This window comes from Danio rerio, chromosome 15 (assembly GCF_049306965.1).
Source record: "Danio rerio strain Tuebingen ecotype United States chromosome 15, GRCz12tu, whole genome shotgun sequence".
Classification (NCBI taxonomy): domain Eukaryota; kingdom Metazoa; phylum Chordata; class Actinopteri; order Cypriniformes; family Danionidae; genus Danio; species Danio rerio.
In genome coordinates this window covers 50,242,073-50,259,498 of record NC_133190.1, presented here as the reverse complement: position 1 = coordinate 50,259,498, position 17,426 = coordinate 50,242,073, and the positions used below count along the sequence as shown (strand labels likewise).

Here is a 17,426-nt window from a genome sequence, read left to right as displayed (position 1 = left end):
GCTTGTGCTTTCAGATTTTTCTTTTTTAAATCAAGAATCAAATCGAAATGTCACTCTAGAATGGAAAATGTAATCATATCGAGGATTTGGAGGATTGTGACACCCTTAGAAATAATAGACATGCTGTTCCTCTGTGCAATTGTTGTCAATAAATCGTCACAATTATAAATACTAATAAACACTATACAAATCAGTGAATCTGTATGAGACTGGCACAGTTGTCAGAGTGTTGAAGGAACGCTCCACTTTTTTTGACTTTTGCTCATGCACACATTGCGATATCCATGCTGGAGCATGTGCAGAACCAATGTAAACATCTTTGTTTTGTTGTGAAGTGTTCCTGTAAAGACTGGAGATGGCAACTGAACCTTTGCGTCAGCTTCATCAAGTGTTGGTTCATGACATGATGAGCTGTGTGACTGATGTATCGTGTGTTTGCTCAGATGATGGCAGTGCAACTCCGGTTCAGGACGAGCAGGAGGACGCTGGGCCCGGATCACGACAGTCTGATGTGAGTAAAAATTAGTATTTAAATCTGTACGCACTTGTGTATATTCTCATGCATGCATTACAAAAACATATGATTTTGTTTGTTTTATATCTGTTAAAGCCATCATGTGACTGTAAAAGTAGGATCATTTTCAGGGTTCAACGCTAAGGATTATTTCTACTGGCCCGATCGGGCCAGTGGTTCTGATTTTTACTTGCCCGGCCAAAATTTTCACTGGCCCCACCTAAAAAAAAAGTTAATAGCTATTTGACTGTGTGTGTGTGTGTGCGTGCGTGCGTGTGCGCGTGCGTGTGTGTGTGAAAGGCATAACGAGGTTAATTAGGTTAACTAGACAGGCTATGGTAATTAGGCAAGTTATTGTATAACGATGGTTTGTTCTGTAGACAATCTGAAAAACAATTAGCTTAAGGGGCTAATAAATTTGACCTTAAAATGGTTCATAAAAAATTAAAAACTGCTTTCATTCTAGCCAAAATAAAACAAATAAGACATTATTCAGAGAAAAAAATATTATCGGACATACTATCAACATTTCCTTGCTCTGTTAAACAAAACTTAGGAAATATTTTAAAAAGAAAAAAAACAACAAAGTGGGGCTAATAACTCTGACTTCAAGTGTATATATTTACAGTAATTTTTGAAAAAATTAAGGAAAATTATTCAGTTAATATTTATTAAATGTAAAAAATGTTAAATTGTTAAATATTCATGAACATTTTAAATAACTGCTTTCTTATTGTATGTAGTTTCAAATAAAATTATTACTCCAGACATTATTGCTTTTATTACTATTACCATTAATAAATATAATAATAATTAATATTAGTGATTTCTGAAGGATCATGTGACTGGAGTAATGAAGCTGAAATTTCATCTTTAAAATCACTGCAATAAATGAATAAATTAAATGATAAACTACTTTTGAACAGTTATTTTATAGTGCAACATTTCACAATTTGTATTTATGATGAAATAATTGCAGCCTTGGTGAGCAGAAGAAGCTTATTTTAACATATTTAACAATCATACTGACCCCAAACTTTTGACCAGTTGTGTATAGAATATTTTATAAGCGAAAATGTGCACTTTAATTTTAACAACCCACAGACAACGTCACCAAATACAAACCAGAGAGGTCAGACTTTCTTATACAGAGCCTCATTTCAATTGTCAGGTTTTGAAAAATTATCTATTGAATTAATCAATCTATTAAAGAAACGTTGGCTAGAATTCTGCATTTTAGGCTTACATTATAGAGAGACATATGTTATATATAGCATATGAACCGAGACTTCATCAGATCGCGAAGAAAATCAATGTTGATCTGTCTTTTGAGCTGTCAGTGCGGAAATTAACAAAACAACTGGTCTAACACAACATATTATATGATTAAAATATGGAAAAATGATCAGATATTAACTTCAGTCAATTTTCCTGACGGATAAACCGAGATCAGGCTGGATAAACAGCTCTCGGTAATATTTCTCGCCCTGCTCATCATTCTCTCGTCATATAGCCGTATATATTGCTATTACACAATCATAATACACTGTGATATAGCCTGGGTGGTTAGTTCGTTGCATTGTTTTGTTTTCTCACTACAATCGATCCGCTCAATAGGGCATAGAGCGTCTCATTCAGGCGATCTCGGACTGATTGATTTGGCGCGGATGCGAGCGCTGAGCGCAACTGCTGGATATATGCCAAACAAACCGCGCTAACGGGGGAAACGAGACAGATTCCAAAACAAACGTCTATGTGTGAAAGCACCGTAAGATTGTATTTGCACACAATTGACAGACAGTCGCAGCACGCAGCTCTGGCTCAGTCTGGCAGGCAAAAAGGCAGCACTGGCCCGATCGGGTCAGTAACATTCTGTACACTGGCCCGAGTGTCTCGCACGCTGGCCCCGGGCCATCGGGCAGTCCTTATTGTCGAGCCCTGATTTTGACCAGGGCTGTCCTGCATAGTTTAGCTCCAACGTCCTTCAACACACCTTTCTAGAAGTTTCTAGTAAACCCAGAAAGAGCTCGATTAGCTGGTTCAGGTGTGTTTAATTGGGGTTGGAACTTAACTTTCCAGGATTCTGGCCCTCCAGGACTGAGTTTGGACACCCCTGTATTCAGTTCAGTTTTAAATAATTTCATTTAATTCTGTAGTATAGGCAGAATAATTAAGTCCAGTCTGTTAAAAACTGTTTGGAATATTTGACAACAGGCTGGTGATAAATAAAGTAATGTACAACCGAATGGGCGATAGAGCGTTATTTGTGCATTATTTTCTTATAATTCGACAGAATTGATTGTATTATTCCACTGTGGTCTACGAAGCTGCTTCACTGTTGAGATGTTGTGATTGAGAGTTTGTTTGTCTGCTCAAACTGCTTCTGTATGTTGCACTAGATTCCTCCACATCTCCTCCAAATCCTTCTGTTGTGTTTTGATGTGATTTTTGATTGGACTGCACAATATATCATTTGAGCATCGATATCACAACGTTTGCATCTGCAAAAGCCACATCACAAGATATGCAATGTTGAGTTAGGATTATAGCTGGCCAGGACCACAGGTCAAACTATCTATCGTTCTGTCTGTCTGTGTATTGTTCTATCAATCTATCCATCCGTCCATCTATCCATCCATCCATCTATCCATCTATTCTGTCTGTCTATTGTTCCATCCATCCATCCGTCCGTCTCTATCTGTCTGTCTGTCTGTGTATTGTTCCATCCATCCATCCCACAGATAAAAAATATATATTGTCATGTCAAGTTGTTCCGATATCGTGCACAGTTGTAGCTGTGTAATAACTTAAATCATTCAGCGTAGTGATATATGCAGCTGTAATGTGCTCAACCTGCCCAAACTACTTTAGCTGAAAATAACCAAACACCTTAGAATGCTCATCAGCCAATCAGAGGAAAGCGTTCCGCACACTCACAGGCGTGACAAACTCCTGGAGGGCCTGAGCGGTTTTAGTTCCAGCCCTGCTTCAACACACTTACTTAAAGGTTTCAAACAAGCCTGAAGGACTTGAGTAGTTTGATCAGGTGTGTTTAATTAGGGTTAAAGCTAAGCTTTCGCTCAGTTTGACACCTGTGCATTAGTATGATAGAAAGTAATGCAGATCTGAAGTGTAACAGCCACTCTGCTTCATACGACCACCTGGGGAGTGCATTATTTTCTAAAATTCAACCGCAAGTTATCAATTATTCTTCTCATAAGCTTTTATATTTAGATGCAATAAATCACAATGATTTGTACTGAACATTAACTGTTCTTATATTCTCAAACTTGATTTCCTGATGTTTCTGCCCTTGCAGGATGACGGCAGCGATAATGAAGACAGAAAGTCAGACAACAGCGATTCAGAGATGGAGCCGCCACGACCCGCAGACAGCGATGAGGACAGCAGCTCTCCCGTGAAGAGAAGAGCCAGCACGTCTGACCTGGAGGTAGGCATCAAATTTTCTTGTTGCGAGAGAAGGAAGCTTTTATCATGGTGTAAGGTCCAGCCAGTAGGTCCAATGACTGTGTCCACTGGTGGATGAAGGTTCGATGCCTGTTCGGTCTTTCCAGTGCACAATGTTGATCTACCTTAAATTTAACTCGTATCTGACTCCAATTTTAGTATGAGGTGGTTTAAAATATTAATATATTTATCTTTAGTTTTATCTGACTCCAATCATAAAACATTAAGATTATATCAATATATGATTTAGATAAATGTTTGAACCTTTTGTCTTCACTAGTAACTATCACATCCGTTCATTCGGGTGCTCAGAGAAATCGCCCCAGCCGAAGGCGTCCCTCACGGTCACACTCTGGCCAGTCTTGAATATTAAACAGAGGTAATTGATTAATACTTTGGATGGCCGCTACCAGCGCGCTCGTTCTAAAGTACTTTAGTTAGGCCTCGTTTACACTAGTGCGTTTTAGTTTTAAAACGGCGTTGAAGAATGAAAACGATCCGCGTCCACACTCGCGTTTTACCCAGCGTTTCTGAACTGCTCTCCGTCCACACCAAAACGCTGAAAACACACATCACGTGACCACACACACACTCTCGGGCAAGCACTGCAGCCCATCTACCCAGATGAGAGCTCTGCTAGTCGGACTTCTCATCAAGCATCTCCCGCTGGATCTAATCTCACTATATTTATTAAACGGGATATTTCACTCATCTTGTTGTCTTTATCTAACGACATATTCCCTGACTTTGGTCATTGGAATCTATTACTTGTTCTCAGGTAACGTGTTTTGGCTGAGTGCAAAGATAAGTTAATGATTAATGTAACCACGTAGCCTACATTCTGTATATTGACTGATCGCTTGCCTTTATTTCCTATAATGTATACACTTATTGTATGTTATACTTTTATAATGGCCATTATCGATTATTAAAACTGATATTCAGCAGAAGAGAGGGTGTGTTTCGTATTTTCACTGAAATTGAAAGGAGGCAGTTATCGGCTCCGTTTTGTTATAAATATCCACACAGTGAAGATGACGCTCATATATGCAGCACGACGCCTCAACATTTCTGCTGTCTGTTTAGTTGTTAATATTAAAATGAAAATAGGCAGTTCCTTATATCATGTTTACATTTTATTGTTGAGAAAGTGAAACAACGTAGGCAGGGTGATGTGAATGAAGTTATAAAGTACACTGTTCCCTTTGAAGATTTACCCGTGTCCTCGGTATTGTCTGTTTTCCATATCAAACTGAGAAGAAGAGACTGCAGCCTTGATCAAACTTGTGAAGTCTGAACTTACAAAGAGAGAATGCAGGACTGAACTGTGTGTTAGGCTACTTAAAATTCAGGAAAAGCCCCAATCAGAGAGGCGAACGTCTGCAGCCCCGCCTCCGTTTTCAGATGTCTCCGTTTTCCATCATCCACACTGAGACAGAGCAGCAGAGTTTCAGAATGAAAACGGCCTCTCCAGCGCTTTCGAAATGCTCCGTTTTCGACGCTCGAGAACTCCGGCGTAGTGTGAACGGATGGCGTAACCGTAGCAAAACTTATGCGTTTTCAAACTAAAACGCACTAGTGTAAACGGGGCCTTAGTCCCGCTTAGATGTACACCCTTGAGTTAAAAAAAATATCATTTCTAATTAGAGGTTAGGGCATTATTATAAATGTACCCGACTACTGGACTCTATAGTAACTTTGGTTTTCACCAAGCCCATGGTTTCCCATATGAACTTAATTTAGAATAATATTACTTACAAACAAAGGTCAGGTACCCAATCTAGGTTAGTCGTGCAACACCTTGTTGACCTAGACAGAAGTTAACGCATTTTCCACCCAAGTACACTTGAATCAATATCAAGAGTCAGTCGGATCCTTAAAACACAATTACTGTGTCTCAACTGGATTTTAGTCCGTCTACTGACCTGACGCAAGACGTGCGGAAACAAGGATACGGCGTAATCTACTTGAATTAATAATTACCGAGTGAGCAAAATATGGTCAAACATAACAATTTATTAATCAGGTAAATGTATTATGCCAATTCAATCAGTCAATTCATAAATGATCAATACAAAACATCAAATTATCAAAGATAAATCCAAGATGAAGCGATGCATACCTGACTTCAAATTATACGTTACGGGCTGATCTGGGTAAGCAGAATCGCGCCGAGCCTTTCTCAAACCTTACCTTAAGTAATCCAAGAATTCCCTCAAGGAAGGGGGTGTGTGCATAACGAAAGGCATTTGCATTTAGTGCTGCCTGTGGGAAAGTCACACCCTTCACAGTGGTTCAAAAGATGCCTGAAGTTATATATTTATTGTTTTGATTATGTCTATTTCTGCGAGAATGAGACCATTGTACCAATCGCACTGAGACAATTCAAATGATATCAAACATGATGGATAAAGTCACTTGGGTTCATTTAAAACATTCAGACATTGAAATGACCATAGTGTGAGGTGGGGGGGTTGAAGTCGAGTTTCAGTGGATTCAGATGGAAATGTAGCGGGAACTGGTTTTTTCCCGCATTCCCACCTGCTGGGTTGTCCAATTGTCTCTGTTTTCGGCTCATGTTTGAATTATCAAAGACATCAAAATATTTGTAATATCTTAATTCCTACAATGGTATAGTTACTGTAACCAGTGTAGTACTTCTACATAGTGTATTGTTACAGTAGTCAACATTTCGAAGTGCATCAAAAAAGTTTTCAAAATTATCCCAGGACTAGAATGGGTGTTTCAGGACAACTTGATGATCCACTTCAGATGTTGACTACTGCATATACAATTCTCAGCGTAACCTTTTTGAAAATGAATTTTTTTTATAAATTTCTCAGTGAATTTAGACAGGAATTTTTGATTTTGGTGCATTTAAACATTAAACAGTTACACTCGCCGGCCACTTTATTAGGTACACCTGTCCAACTTCTCATTAATGCAAATTTTTAATCAGCCAATCACATGGCAGCAGCTCAATGCATTTCGGCATGTAGACATGGTCAAGACGATCTGCTTCAGTTCAAACTGAGCATCAGAATGGGGAAGAAAGGGGATTTAAGAGACTTTGAACGTGGCATGGTTGTTGCTGCCAGACGGGCTGCTCTGAGTATTTCAGAAACTGCTGATCTACTGGGATTTTCACGCACAACCATCTCTAGGGTTTACAGAGAATAATAAAAAAAAAAAAAAAGAGTAATTATCCAGTAAGCTGCAGCTGTGTGGGCGCAAATGCCTTGTTGATGAGGCCAGAGGAGAATGGCCAGACATTCTGGATATCTGAAAATAAATCGCCTGATAAGTCTTCAAGCATTTGCTGCAGTGATGAGCAAGGGTTAATCATGAATAATTATTCACTTACTAGTGATACATTGTGTGCTGATTATCATGATATATTGAGTAATTGAATATGTCTGCCTCGAGGAGGAAGAGGAGAAAACGCATGCTGCTAGCGACTCTGAGGAAGAGCAGCAGAAGAGACGCAGCCCTAAATCAGACGCCGGCAGCGATTCAGACGAGGACAGGCCCAAACAGAGGACTCAGAACCACTCTGAAGATGAGGACGAGGAGGGAGGGAGGAAGGGGAAGTGGAAAACCGCAATGAACTCGGAAAGCGAGGAAGACGAGGACAGAGCGAAAGAGGAAGCAGGAAGTGATGAGGATGATAAAAGGCCTAAAAGAAGGGATCTGGGTAGTGATGATGATGATGAGGATGATGAAGGGCCTAAAACAAGGGTTCTTGGTAGTGATGATGAAGATGAAGGGCCTAAAAGAAGGGCTCTAGGTAGTGATGATGAAGATGAAAGGCCCAAACGAAAGGCTTTAGGTAGTGATGATGATGAGGATGAAGAGCCTAAACAAAAGGCTTTAAACAGCGATGAAGATGATAAACGTCCTAAACGAAAGGCTTTAGATAGTGATGATGATGATGAAGATGATAAAAGGCCCAAACGAAAGGCTTTAGATAGTGATGATGATGATGATAAAGATGAAGGGCCTAAACGAAAGGCTTTAGGTAGTGATGATGATGAAGATGAAGGGCCTAAACGAAAGGCTTTAGGTAGTGATGATGATGATGGAGGGCCCAAATCAAAAGCTTTAGATAGTGATGATGATGAAGATGAAAGACCCAAACGAAAAGTTCTAGCTAGTGATGATGAAGATGAAGGGCCCAAACGAAAGGCTTTAGATAGTGATGAAGATGAAGGGCCCAAACGAAAGGCTTTAGATAGTGATGATGAAGATGAAAGACCCAAACGGAGAGCTCTAGCCAGTGATGATGAAGATGATGAAGGGCCCAAACGAAAGGCTTTAGGCAGTGATGATGATGAGGATGAAGATGACAAGCCTGGTAAGTCTTTACAGCTCTTAAACAACCTGTATTGTCTGAGTTACACTTATCATTTCTTTATTTAAAAAATGTCATGTATATTGCTTCACACACCACCAGTAGGAAATACACTTTGCTGTTCCTCTTCATGTACACCAGACACTTTCCAACAAATACGCCCTTACAAGGGCTCAAAAAGAAAAAAATCCTGCTAAATTGTCATATTCATTTGTGCTTTCTGCTTATTTTATCCTCATTTGCAAGTCATTTTGGATGGAAGTGTCAAATAAATAATTGTAAATGTTAATTAGTCTTTTTCACATATTATACATGTGTGTTTATATTTGTACTTGATACAATTACTTGTTTCTTATTGGCCAATCAAACATTCTGAGCAATGTTATTCTCATATAGTAGTCAAATTAAACTAATAACACAGGCTTATCTGGGTACTACCAATTATATTGACCGTTGAATGTATGTAAACTTGTCTCTTCACTACAGTGTTTGATGCATTCAAGAATTACTTTGGCTTTTTCTTTGTCGAGCTTTACTTTTAATTGAAAAGCTAGTAAATTAATACAGCTTAGATCAATGTTGTGTCGGGTTGTTTAGTTTTGAGGGAAATATCTGTGTAATAATTGGTATAATGTAAATCCAGCCGGTTGTTAAGTTTGGCATAAAGTATAACTAGGCAGTTGTTTCGCATATTAAAGCTCGACAGGTTAATCGGCAGTCTAATGCGAAGCTGAAACTTCAGCTGATGGAGTATACACTAACCTGCGCATTATTCACTCACTAAATGGAGACAAACAGTCAAAAACTAAAACAGCTGATGGAGTATACACTAACCTGCGCATTATTCAGACACTAGATGGAGCCAAACAGTCAAAAACACAACAGAAACTAAAACAGCTGATGGAGTATACACTAACCTGCGCATTATTCAGACACTAGATGGAGACAAACAGTCAAAAACACAACAGAAACTAAAACAGCTGATGGAATATACACTAACCTGCGCATTATTCAGACACTAGATGGAGTCAAACAGTCAAAAACACAAAGCTGACAGAGACTAAAACAGCTGATGGAGTATACACTAACCTGCACATTATTCAGACACTAGATGGAGCCAAACAGTCAAAAACACAAAGCTGACAGAAACTAAAACAGCTGATGGAGTATACACTAACCTGCGCATTATTCAGACACTAGATGGAGACAAACAGTCAAAAACACAACAGAAACTAAAACAGCTGATGGAGTATACACTAACCTGCGCATTATTCACTCACTAGATGGAGACGAACAGTCAAAAACACAACAGAAACTAAAACAGCTGATGGAGTAAACACTAACCTGCACATTATTCAGACACTAGATGGAGACAAACAGTCAAAAACACAACAGAAACTAAAACAGCTGGTGGAGTATACACTAACCTGCGCATTATTCAGACAATAGATGGAGACAAACAGTCAAAAACACAACAGAAACTAAAACAGCTGATGGAGTAAACACTAACCTGTGCATTATTCAGACACTAGATGGAGACAAACAGTCAAAAACACAACAGAAACTAAAACAGCTGATGGAGTAAACACTAACCTGTGCATTATTCAGACACTAGATGGCGCCAAACAGTCAAAAACACAACAGAAACTAAAACAGCTGATGGAGTATACACTAACCTGCGCATTATTCAGTCACTAGATGGAGACAAACAGTCAAAAACACAACAGAAACTAAAACAGCTGATGGAGTATACACTAATCTGCACATTATTCAGACACTAGATGGAAACAGTCAAAAACACAACAAACTAAAACAGCTGATGGAGTATAAACTAACCTGCTCATTATTCAGACACCAGATAGAGACAAACTGTAAAAAACACAAAGCTGACAGACACTAAAACAGCTGCGTTATTACTATCTATATTTGTTATCTGAGAATAATATAGCTTGAATTGTTGTGACCGACTAATCAGAATCAAGTATTCCAGGCGGCTGTGTAATAATGCAGTATAAAGCCCTTCAGTCATACAACAGATGCTGATAGACATCTCGGGCATTATTCTGCAGTACATCCGACTGGATGTACATTATCCCTTACTTATATTACAAACAAAAATGTTTATTATGCAATTAATAGAGTCTGAATGCGATTGTAAACGTGTAATAGTTACATAATACTATAATCTTTAGTAAAGAGCAATAATGACAGTAAAATATGTTGTGTTGTGCCACTGTAAATGTGCAATTGTTTTACAGTAAAGAGGAAGAAGGCCGTTCTCTCAGACAGTGATGAAGATGAGGAGAAGGGTAACGTTGCTGTCTGTCATCTACACTCTCTGTATGATGTCATCATTGATGATGATGATGAGGGTGTTTTTTTCTGTAGCGGTGAAAAAGAGCCGGATAGTGTCTGATGATGACGACTCTGGCAGTGATGAAGGCTCCGGAGGTCCTGATAAGAGTTTAGCAGCTAAACTGAAGGAGCTGGGCTCAGACAGTGAGGATGAGGAGGACATGAAGAAGGGCGAAGCAGGGAAGAAGGATGAGAAGGCTCTGTTCGGGAGCGACAGCGACTCAGGAGGCGATGAGGAAGAGTTAGTAATCCCTCTTTTTTTTTACCCTTGTGTACTGTTCAGATTAGGGGTGTAAACCTATACTGGTCTCACGGTTTGGTTCGGTTATGATTATCATGCCATTAATTCGGTTCAATTTGATTTCTCGGTGCGTCACGGTTCACTGACAATGCTTTCCATACAATATTAGATTTTTTCTTCGCAACACAAGATTTTAAAAAAAATTAAAATCGTTAAATGTATTAATATTTATATATTATTTGTAATACAATTTTGTCCTTTAATACAAGCAGTAAGATATATGAACTGTACCCTTAATTTGACCTGCTCAAAGAAAACACTCTTTCTGAATGCATCAAACAAAACTCCAACACATGCACAGAAGACAGCATGAGCATGAAGTATAAATAAACCTTCAGAAGAATAAGAACAGTCAGAGCCCTATCATACACCCGGTGCAATGTGGCAATGCAAGGCGCAGCGCAAAGTCTTTAGCTACTTTTAGCTCGGCGCAAGGGTCATTTTGAGGTGTTGCGCCACAGTTTAAATAGCAAATGCATTTGTGCTGAAATGTGCACCCATAGGCGTTCTGCTCTAATAAAGCAGGCGTGTTTTGACGCGTTGCTATTTTGAGAAACTGTAAATAATCTGATCTTTAGACCAGAACAAAGTCGGTCTATTGTCTGGCGCAAAGTGCTCCTGGCTTACACACTACACACAAGATGCAGAGCAATACGCAAATATCTTTACATATGACAAAGATATAATATCTTAAAGATGCATATAATAAGGATATATAAAGGATATAAATATAAAGGATTAAAATATTACAAAACATATTAATTTCTAGCCTACATGAATTTAAAAACCACTGCCTTCATACTTTCTTCATCTCGGGAGGCTTTTTCAGTTCATTCAATTTGCTTTTAATGTTATCATTATTAGCAGTATTATTTATTATATCCATATTTATATTTGTTTTATTAAAAACAAGCTTAGATTTGTCCACCTGCAGGTTTTAGACCATATGGGGCATGGCAGGTGTATTTGGATATAACTCAGTATTTTGAGCACACTTTGTTATTATTGTTCATTTATTCGTTTGCTGGAAATTAGAACTGAATTTAGAAATAGTCTCGACACAAATCTTTGCGCTTAACAAACGAAATTAATTATTTTTAGGCTAATTGATGTCTGTGTGGTAAGGTTTCCCTATGCACGAGAGGTAAAGCGAAAGTGAACTTACTTTGTCATGTAAATAGCGAATGCGCTCTTGGCGTGACGCAGCTGACTCTTAAAGGGAATAGGAGATGAGACTCTGATAGGTTTATTCTCAAAACACACCTATAACTCATTAAGAAAATAAACTCAACCCTTTTAGACCGTGCGCCACGGCGCAAAGCAGATTTTCCTGCCTTAAGTTAGCAAAAATGCGTTCTGACACACCCTGAAAGCGTTTGCACCCTGCGCTCTGTGCATGGACCGTCAAAATAGAGCCCTCAGTGTTGGAGAATGAAGAAGAGGATCTTTAATGATGATAATATTAGTAAAAATAATGTTTGTGATGATAAAATGATACTAATAATATCATCCTTCTTTCTGTGTGTGTCTGTGTAATCATCTCTTTATCTGTAAGGAAAATGATCGCTGATATTTTCGGAGAGTCTGGTGATGAGGAAGAGGAAGAGTTCACGGTAAGCTGAAATATTTCAGATTTGTTTTGTCCGTGTTATGGAAACCTGGGAATTTTAGTTTTTTATTTGCTTGTTATTTTATTTAAATACTTGTATGTGCTGCTGTTTCTTGTGTTTTGTTTTTTAATACTGCTGTTTAATACTGAAGGTATTAGGTGTAGAACGCATCACAGTTGATCTGTGATTTGTTTGGATCACAACCCTCGGTTTATAAAACTTGACCGGCGGATCAATACATTTTTTTTAATTGTTAGATTAATCTTAAATTTATAACTATGGCAGGGAGATCACCTCAACGTCATTCAAATCACATGTATGAAGCGTTTAGGCTTTCCTGTTAGATATAATGATGCTGGAAGAAGTTGTGGTGGGTTATTGGGGATGTGGTGGGTTTCTTAGGTTATTAAAGCTGTTTTCTGTCACTACTTGTTTAGCCTGCATTAATGCATTCAGTGTAATCTGAATAAATAATTATTAAAACATCAGGATCTCAACACCCACGCAACATCCATTATTAATGATGCTGAGTTGCATATGTTTATTAATACTTCCTATCGCTGCATTCGAATCTGAAAACATCAAAATCAAAAAAGAGGTTGTCTTCAGTGTTTTGAGTTGGTTATGATGTTACAAACGGTCAAATAACACGGAAGTACTGGGAGAACAGTTTATAGTTTAGATAAAACCACTGATGTTTATAGTGAAGATTAAAATAACCGTCATACGCATTTAACGACTCTCAATTAAGAAAGTTGTAGGAAGCAGTTGTATTATTAAACCAATAGGTTAAATGATAGAACACATAGCCACACACACACACACACACACACACACACACACACACACACACACACACACACACACATACACACATACACTGGACAATTTAGCCTACCCAATTCACCTGTACCGCATGTGTTTGGACTGTGGGGGAAACCGGAGCACCCGGCGGAAACCCACGCGAACGCAGGGTAAACATGCAAACTCCACACAAGCACTGAGGCTCGAACCAGCAACCTTCTTGCTGTAAGGCGACAGCACTACCTACTGCACCACTGCTTGGCCAATTATTATTTTATATTTTATATTTTATTAGCCCTCCTGTGAGATTTGAATTCTTCAAAAAATATTTCCCAAGATGCTCATCAGAGAATTTTTTCAAAGCATTTCTTAAAATAATTGTTTTAATAACTAATATCTTAGTACTAATTTCTTTTGTCTTTTCCGCAGTGACTGCGTAGTATTTTACAAGAGATTATGCCAGTTTTACAGGATTTTAGGTGGCATTAGACTTTCTCATTGCGGTTGTAAAATAACCAGGGTTGTAATAATTTATAATATATTCATTCAATCATTTTCTTTTCTGCTTAGTCCCTTTATTAATCCGGGGTCACCACAGCGGAATGAACCGCCAACTCATCCAGCATATGTTTTATGCAGCGGATGCCCTAATCTGTCTGTCTATATGTTAAGGCAATTTTAAATTGTGGTGATTTAGTGTTGATTTAGCCTTCAAAATTAACGCCAGTGAATAATTCCTCAACAATGATCATCTAGTAATGAAACATGAAGTTTTATGAGTGAATAACTTAATTATTTACTGAAAATTAGACTAAAAATAAATACAAAATGTACAAAGTTGATGTTAGATTTCTACATTTAGCAACGATATCAGCAACAGTAACAGTGAATTTTTCACAGTACTGAATATTTTATTATTTCTTTATTTTATGTTTAATAAAATAACAGCTTGTAAGCTCTGATTGTTAAAAACCAAACGTGTCTTGCAGTGCTGTTTCTGTAATAAATGGGAAAACAAATTATATTTGTCTCCCCTCTTTGGCTGATCCGAAAAATAACCCGGTCCGTGACTTAAAAAAATCCGAGACATGAGATTTGTGATCCGTTACACCACTATGAGGTTTTACACAACAGAACTGCACTTTGTATATGCAGATATGATGTTATTTACTTTAAAACAATGCAGATGGCATGGATTTAAACCGTGTCCTGACTGCACTGTAAAAAAAAAAGATCCACTAACTAACAGCTTACATATTTCATAATTTGTGTTTTTATTTTCTCCAATTAATTAATAATAATGATTCTTGATCTCTGCGCTGTTGAGTATTAATGTTGAACATTCAACACTGATATTTTATTAGTTTGAATCTATATACAGTATAAACATTAAATAATACACAGGCAGAATTATTAGTTCCCCTGTATATTTTTTCCCCAGTTTCTGTTTAATGGAGAGCAAATTATTTTCAGCACATTTCTAATCATAATAGTGTTAATAACTTATCTCTAATAACTGATTTATTTTCTCTTTGTCATGATGACAGTAAATAATATTAGACTAGATATTCTTCAAGACACTTCTATACAGCTTAAAGTGCTCAATTTGCTGCACCTACAACAAACACGCAAGATACACCACCAACACCACACACACTCACCTCTTTTTCTCAGCTCTCTGAGTCTGAGGTGTCCAAACTGGTGCTATCTAGCCATGCAACCACCTGTCCACTCGATCCCATTCCCTCTCATCTCCTGCAAGCCATCTCTCCTGCAGTCATACCAACACTGACTCACATAATTAACACGTCTCTTGACTCTGGTTTATTCCCCACTTTATTTAAGCAGGCTAGGGTAACCCCACTGCTAAAGAAACCCAACCTGGACCATACGCTACTTGAAAACTACAGACCAGTATCCCTGCTTCCATTCATGGCCAAGATTCTGGAGAAAGTAGTGTTCAATCAAGTCCTGGACTTTCTCACTCAAAACAATCTCATGGACAACAAGCAATCCGGCTTTAAGAAAGGCCACTCAACTGAGACTGCCCTGCTCTCGGTCGTGGAGGATCTCAGACTGGCTAAAGCAGACTCTAAATCATCAGTCCTCATTTTGCTGGATTTGTCAGCTGCTTTTGACATTGTAAACCACCAGATCCTGCTATCTACACTCGAGTCACTGGGCGTTGCGGGCACTGTTATACAATGGTTCAGATCTTACCTCTCTGACAGGTCATTCAGGGTGTCTTGGAGGGGAGAGGTGTCCAACCTACAGCATCTAAACACTGGGGTACCTCAAGGCTCTGTTCTTGGGCCACTTCAATTCTCCATCTATACAACATCTTTAGGATCAGTCATCCAGAAACATGGGTTTTCCTACCACTGCTATGCTGATGATACCCAGCTATACCTCTCTTTTCATCCTGAGGATCCCTCGGTTCCAGCTCACATCTCAGCCTGCCTGTTGGATATTTCACACTGGATGAAAGATCATCATCTTCAGCTGAACCTCACGAAAACAGAAATGCTTGAAGTTTCTGCCAACCCGACTCTACACCATAACTTTTCAATCCAGATGGACTGGGCAACCATTACTGCATCCAAAATGGTGAAAAGCCTTGGAGTAACGATTGATGACCAACTAAACTTCTCTGACCACATCTCTAGAACTGCTCGATCATGCAGATTTGCACTCTATAACATCAGAAAGATCCGACCCTTCTTATCTGAACATGCAGCTCAACTCCTTGTTCAAGCTCTTGTTCTCTCCAGACTGGACTATCGCAACTCTCTTCTAGCCGGGCTTCCAGCTAACTCTATCAAACCTCTTCAGCTGCTCCAGAACGCAGCAGCACGAGTGGTCTTTAATGAACCTAAAAGAGCACATGTCACTCCGCTGCTCATCCGTTTGCATTGGCTGCCAGTTGCTGCTCGCATCAAATTCAAAGCTCTGATGTTTGCTTACAAAGCGACTTCTGGCTTTGCTCCTTATCTGCTCTCACTTCTACAGATGTATGTGCCCTCCAGAAACTTGCGTTCTGTGAATGAACGTCGCCTCGTGGTTCCATCCCAAAGAGGGAAGAAATCACTTTCGCGAACTCTCTCGCTCAATCTGCCCAGTGGGTGGAATGAACTCCCTAACTGCATCAGAACGGCAGAGTCACTTGCTGTCTTCAAGAAACCACTGAAAACTCAACTATTTAGTCTCCACTTCACTTCCTAATCTGCAATTGCCTCTCTGGATATACCACTAACTGTGCTCATTTGTAAATCGCTTTGGATAAAAGTGTCTGCTAAATGACTAAATGTAAATGTAGAGACATTTAAAGGCTTAACTCGGGTAATCAGGGTAAAGTTAGGGTAATTAGGCAAGTCATTGTATAACAGTGGTTTGTTCTGGAGACAATCTAAAACTAATATTGCTGAAGGGGCTAATAATATTGACCTGTTTAAACAATTAAAACTGCTTTTACTCTAGCCTAAATAAAACAAATAAGACTTTTTCCAGAAGAACAAATATCTGTTCTACATAATTTGGGAAATATTTGAAGAAGACTTCAAGTGTAAATGGAGTTTTGAAGAATGAAACTATCCTGAGTCACGTCAAAAGATTGTGCACTTGTTGTGCTTTTAGTTCATGTGCTTAGTCGATGTGTTTGTGTTCAGGGTTTCAATCAGGAGGAGCTGGAGGCAGAGCGGCCGCAGACTCAGGTCTCTGGACAGAGGAAAGCAGATGACGACTCTGATTCAGATGACGGCATCGACAGAGGAGGAAAAGAGTGAGATTTTAGGGAATGTCATGGTGTGGAAGTTCCCCAAAAAACCCTAATTTAATTACTCTCTACACACACTCAAGTGGTTCCAACCCTTTGTTAGCTACTTTATTCTGTTGTACACTAAAGATCTAAAAATCTGTCATCATTGACTTCCATAGTAGGATAAACAAATAATATGGAAGGCAATGGTTACACGTTTCCAACATTTTTCAAAATATCTTCTTTGGTGTTCAGCAGAAGAATGTAAG

The 17,426-nt window shown here is 38.7% G+C and overlaps 1 protein-coding gene across 7 annotated transcripts in view; it reads left to right on the top strand.

Annotated features, from left to right (window-relative positions):
• The window catches only part of iws1 (interacts with SUPT6H, CTD assembly factor 1), a 35,598-nt gene that overhangs the window by 4,062 nt on the left and 14,110 nt on the right, over positions 1–17,426 (top strand). For 3 of the 7 annotated variants that reach the window (XR_012391121.1, XM_002664736.8, XM_021466511.3), the window contains exons 2-8: positions 444–511; positions 3,834–3,965; positions 7,409–8,336; positions 10,592–10,642; positions 10,722–10,929; positions 12,545–12,602; positions 17,069–17,181. Coding sequence is in view for 5 of the 7 variants with exons in the window: in XM_002664736.8 (XP_002664782.3) it covers positions 444–511; positions 3,834–3,965; positions 7,409–8,336; positions 10,592–10,642; positions 10,722–10,929; positions 12,545–12,602; positions 17,069–17,181 (1,558 nt within the window). In the remaining 2 variants the exon portion in view is untranslated. The remainder of the gene's footprint in view (positions 1–443; positions 512–3,833; positions 3,966–7,408; positions 8,337–10,591; positions 10,643–10,721; positions 10,930–12,544; positions 12,603–17,068; positions 17,182–17,426) is intronic. The other 4 variants (XR_012391122.1, XM_005157821.6, XM_073924142.1 and 1 more) reach the window with 2 other exon arrangements.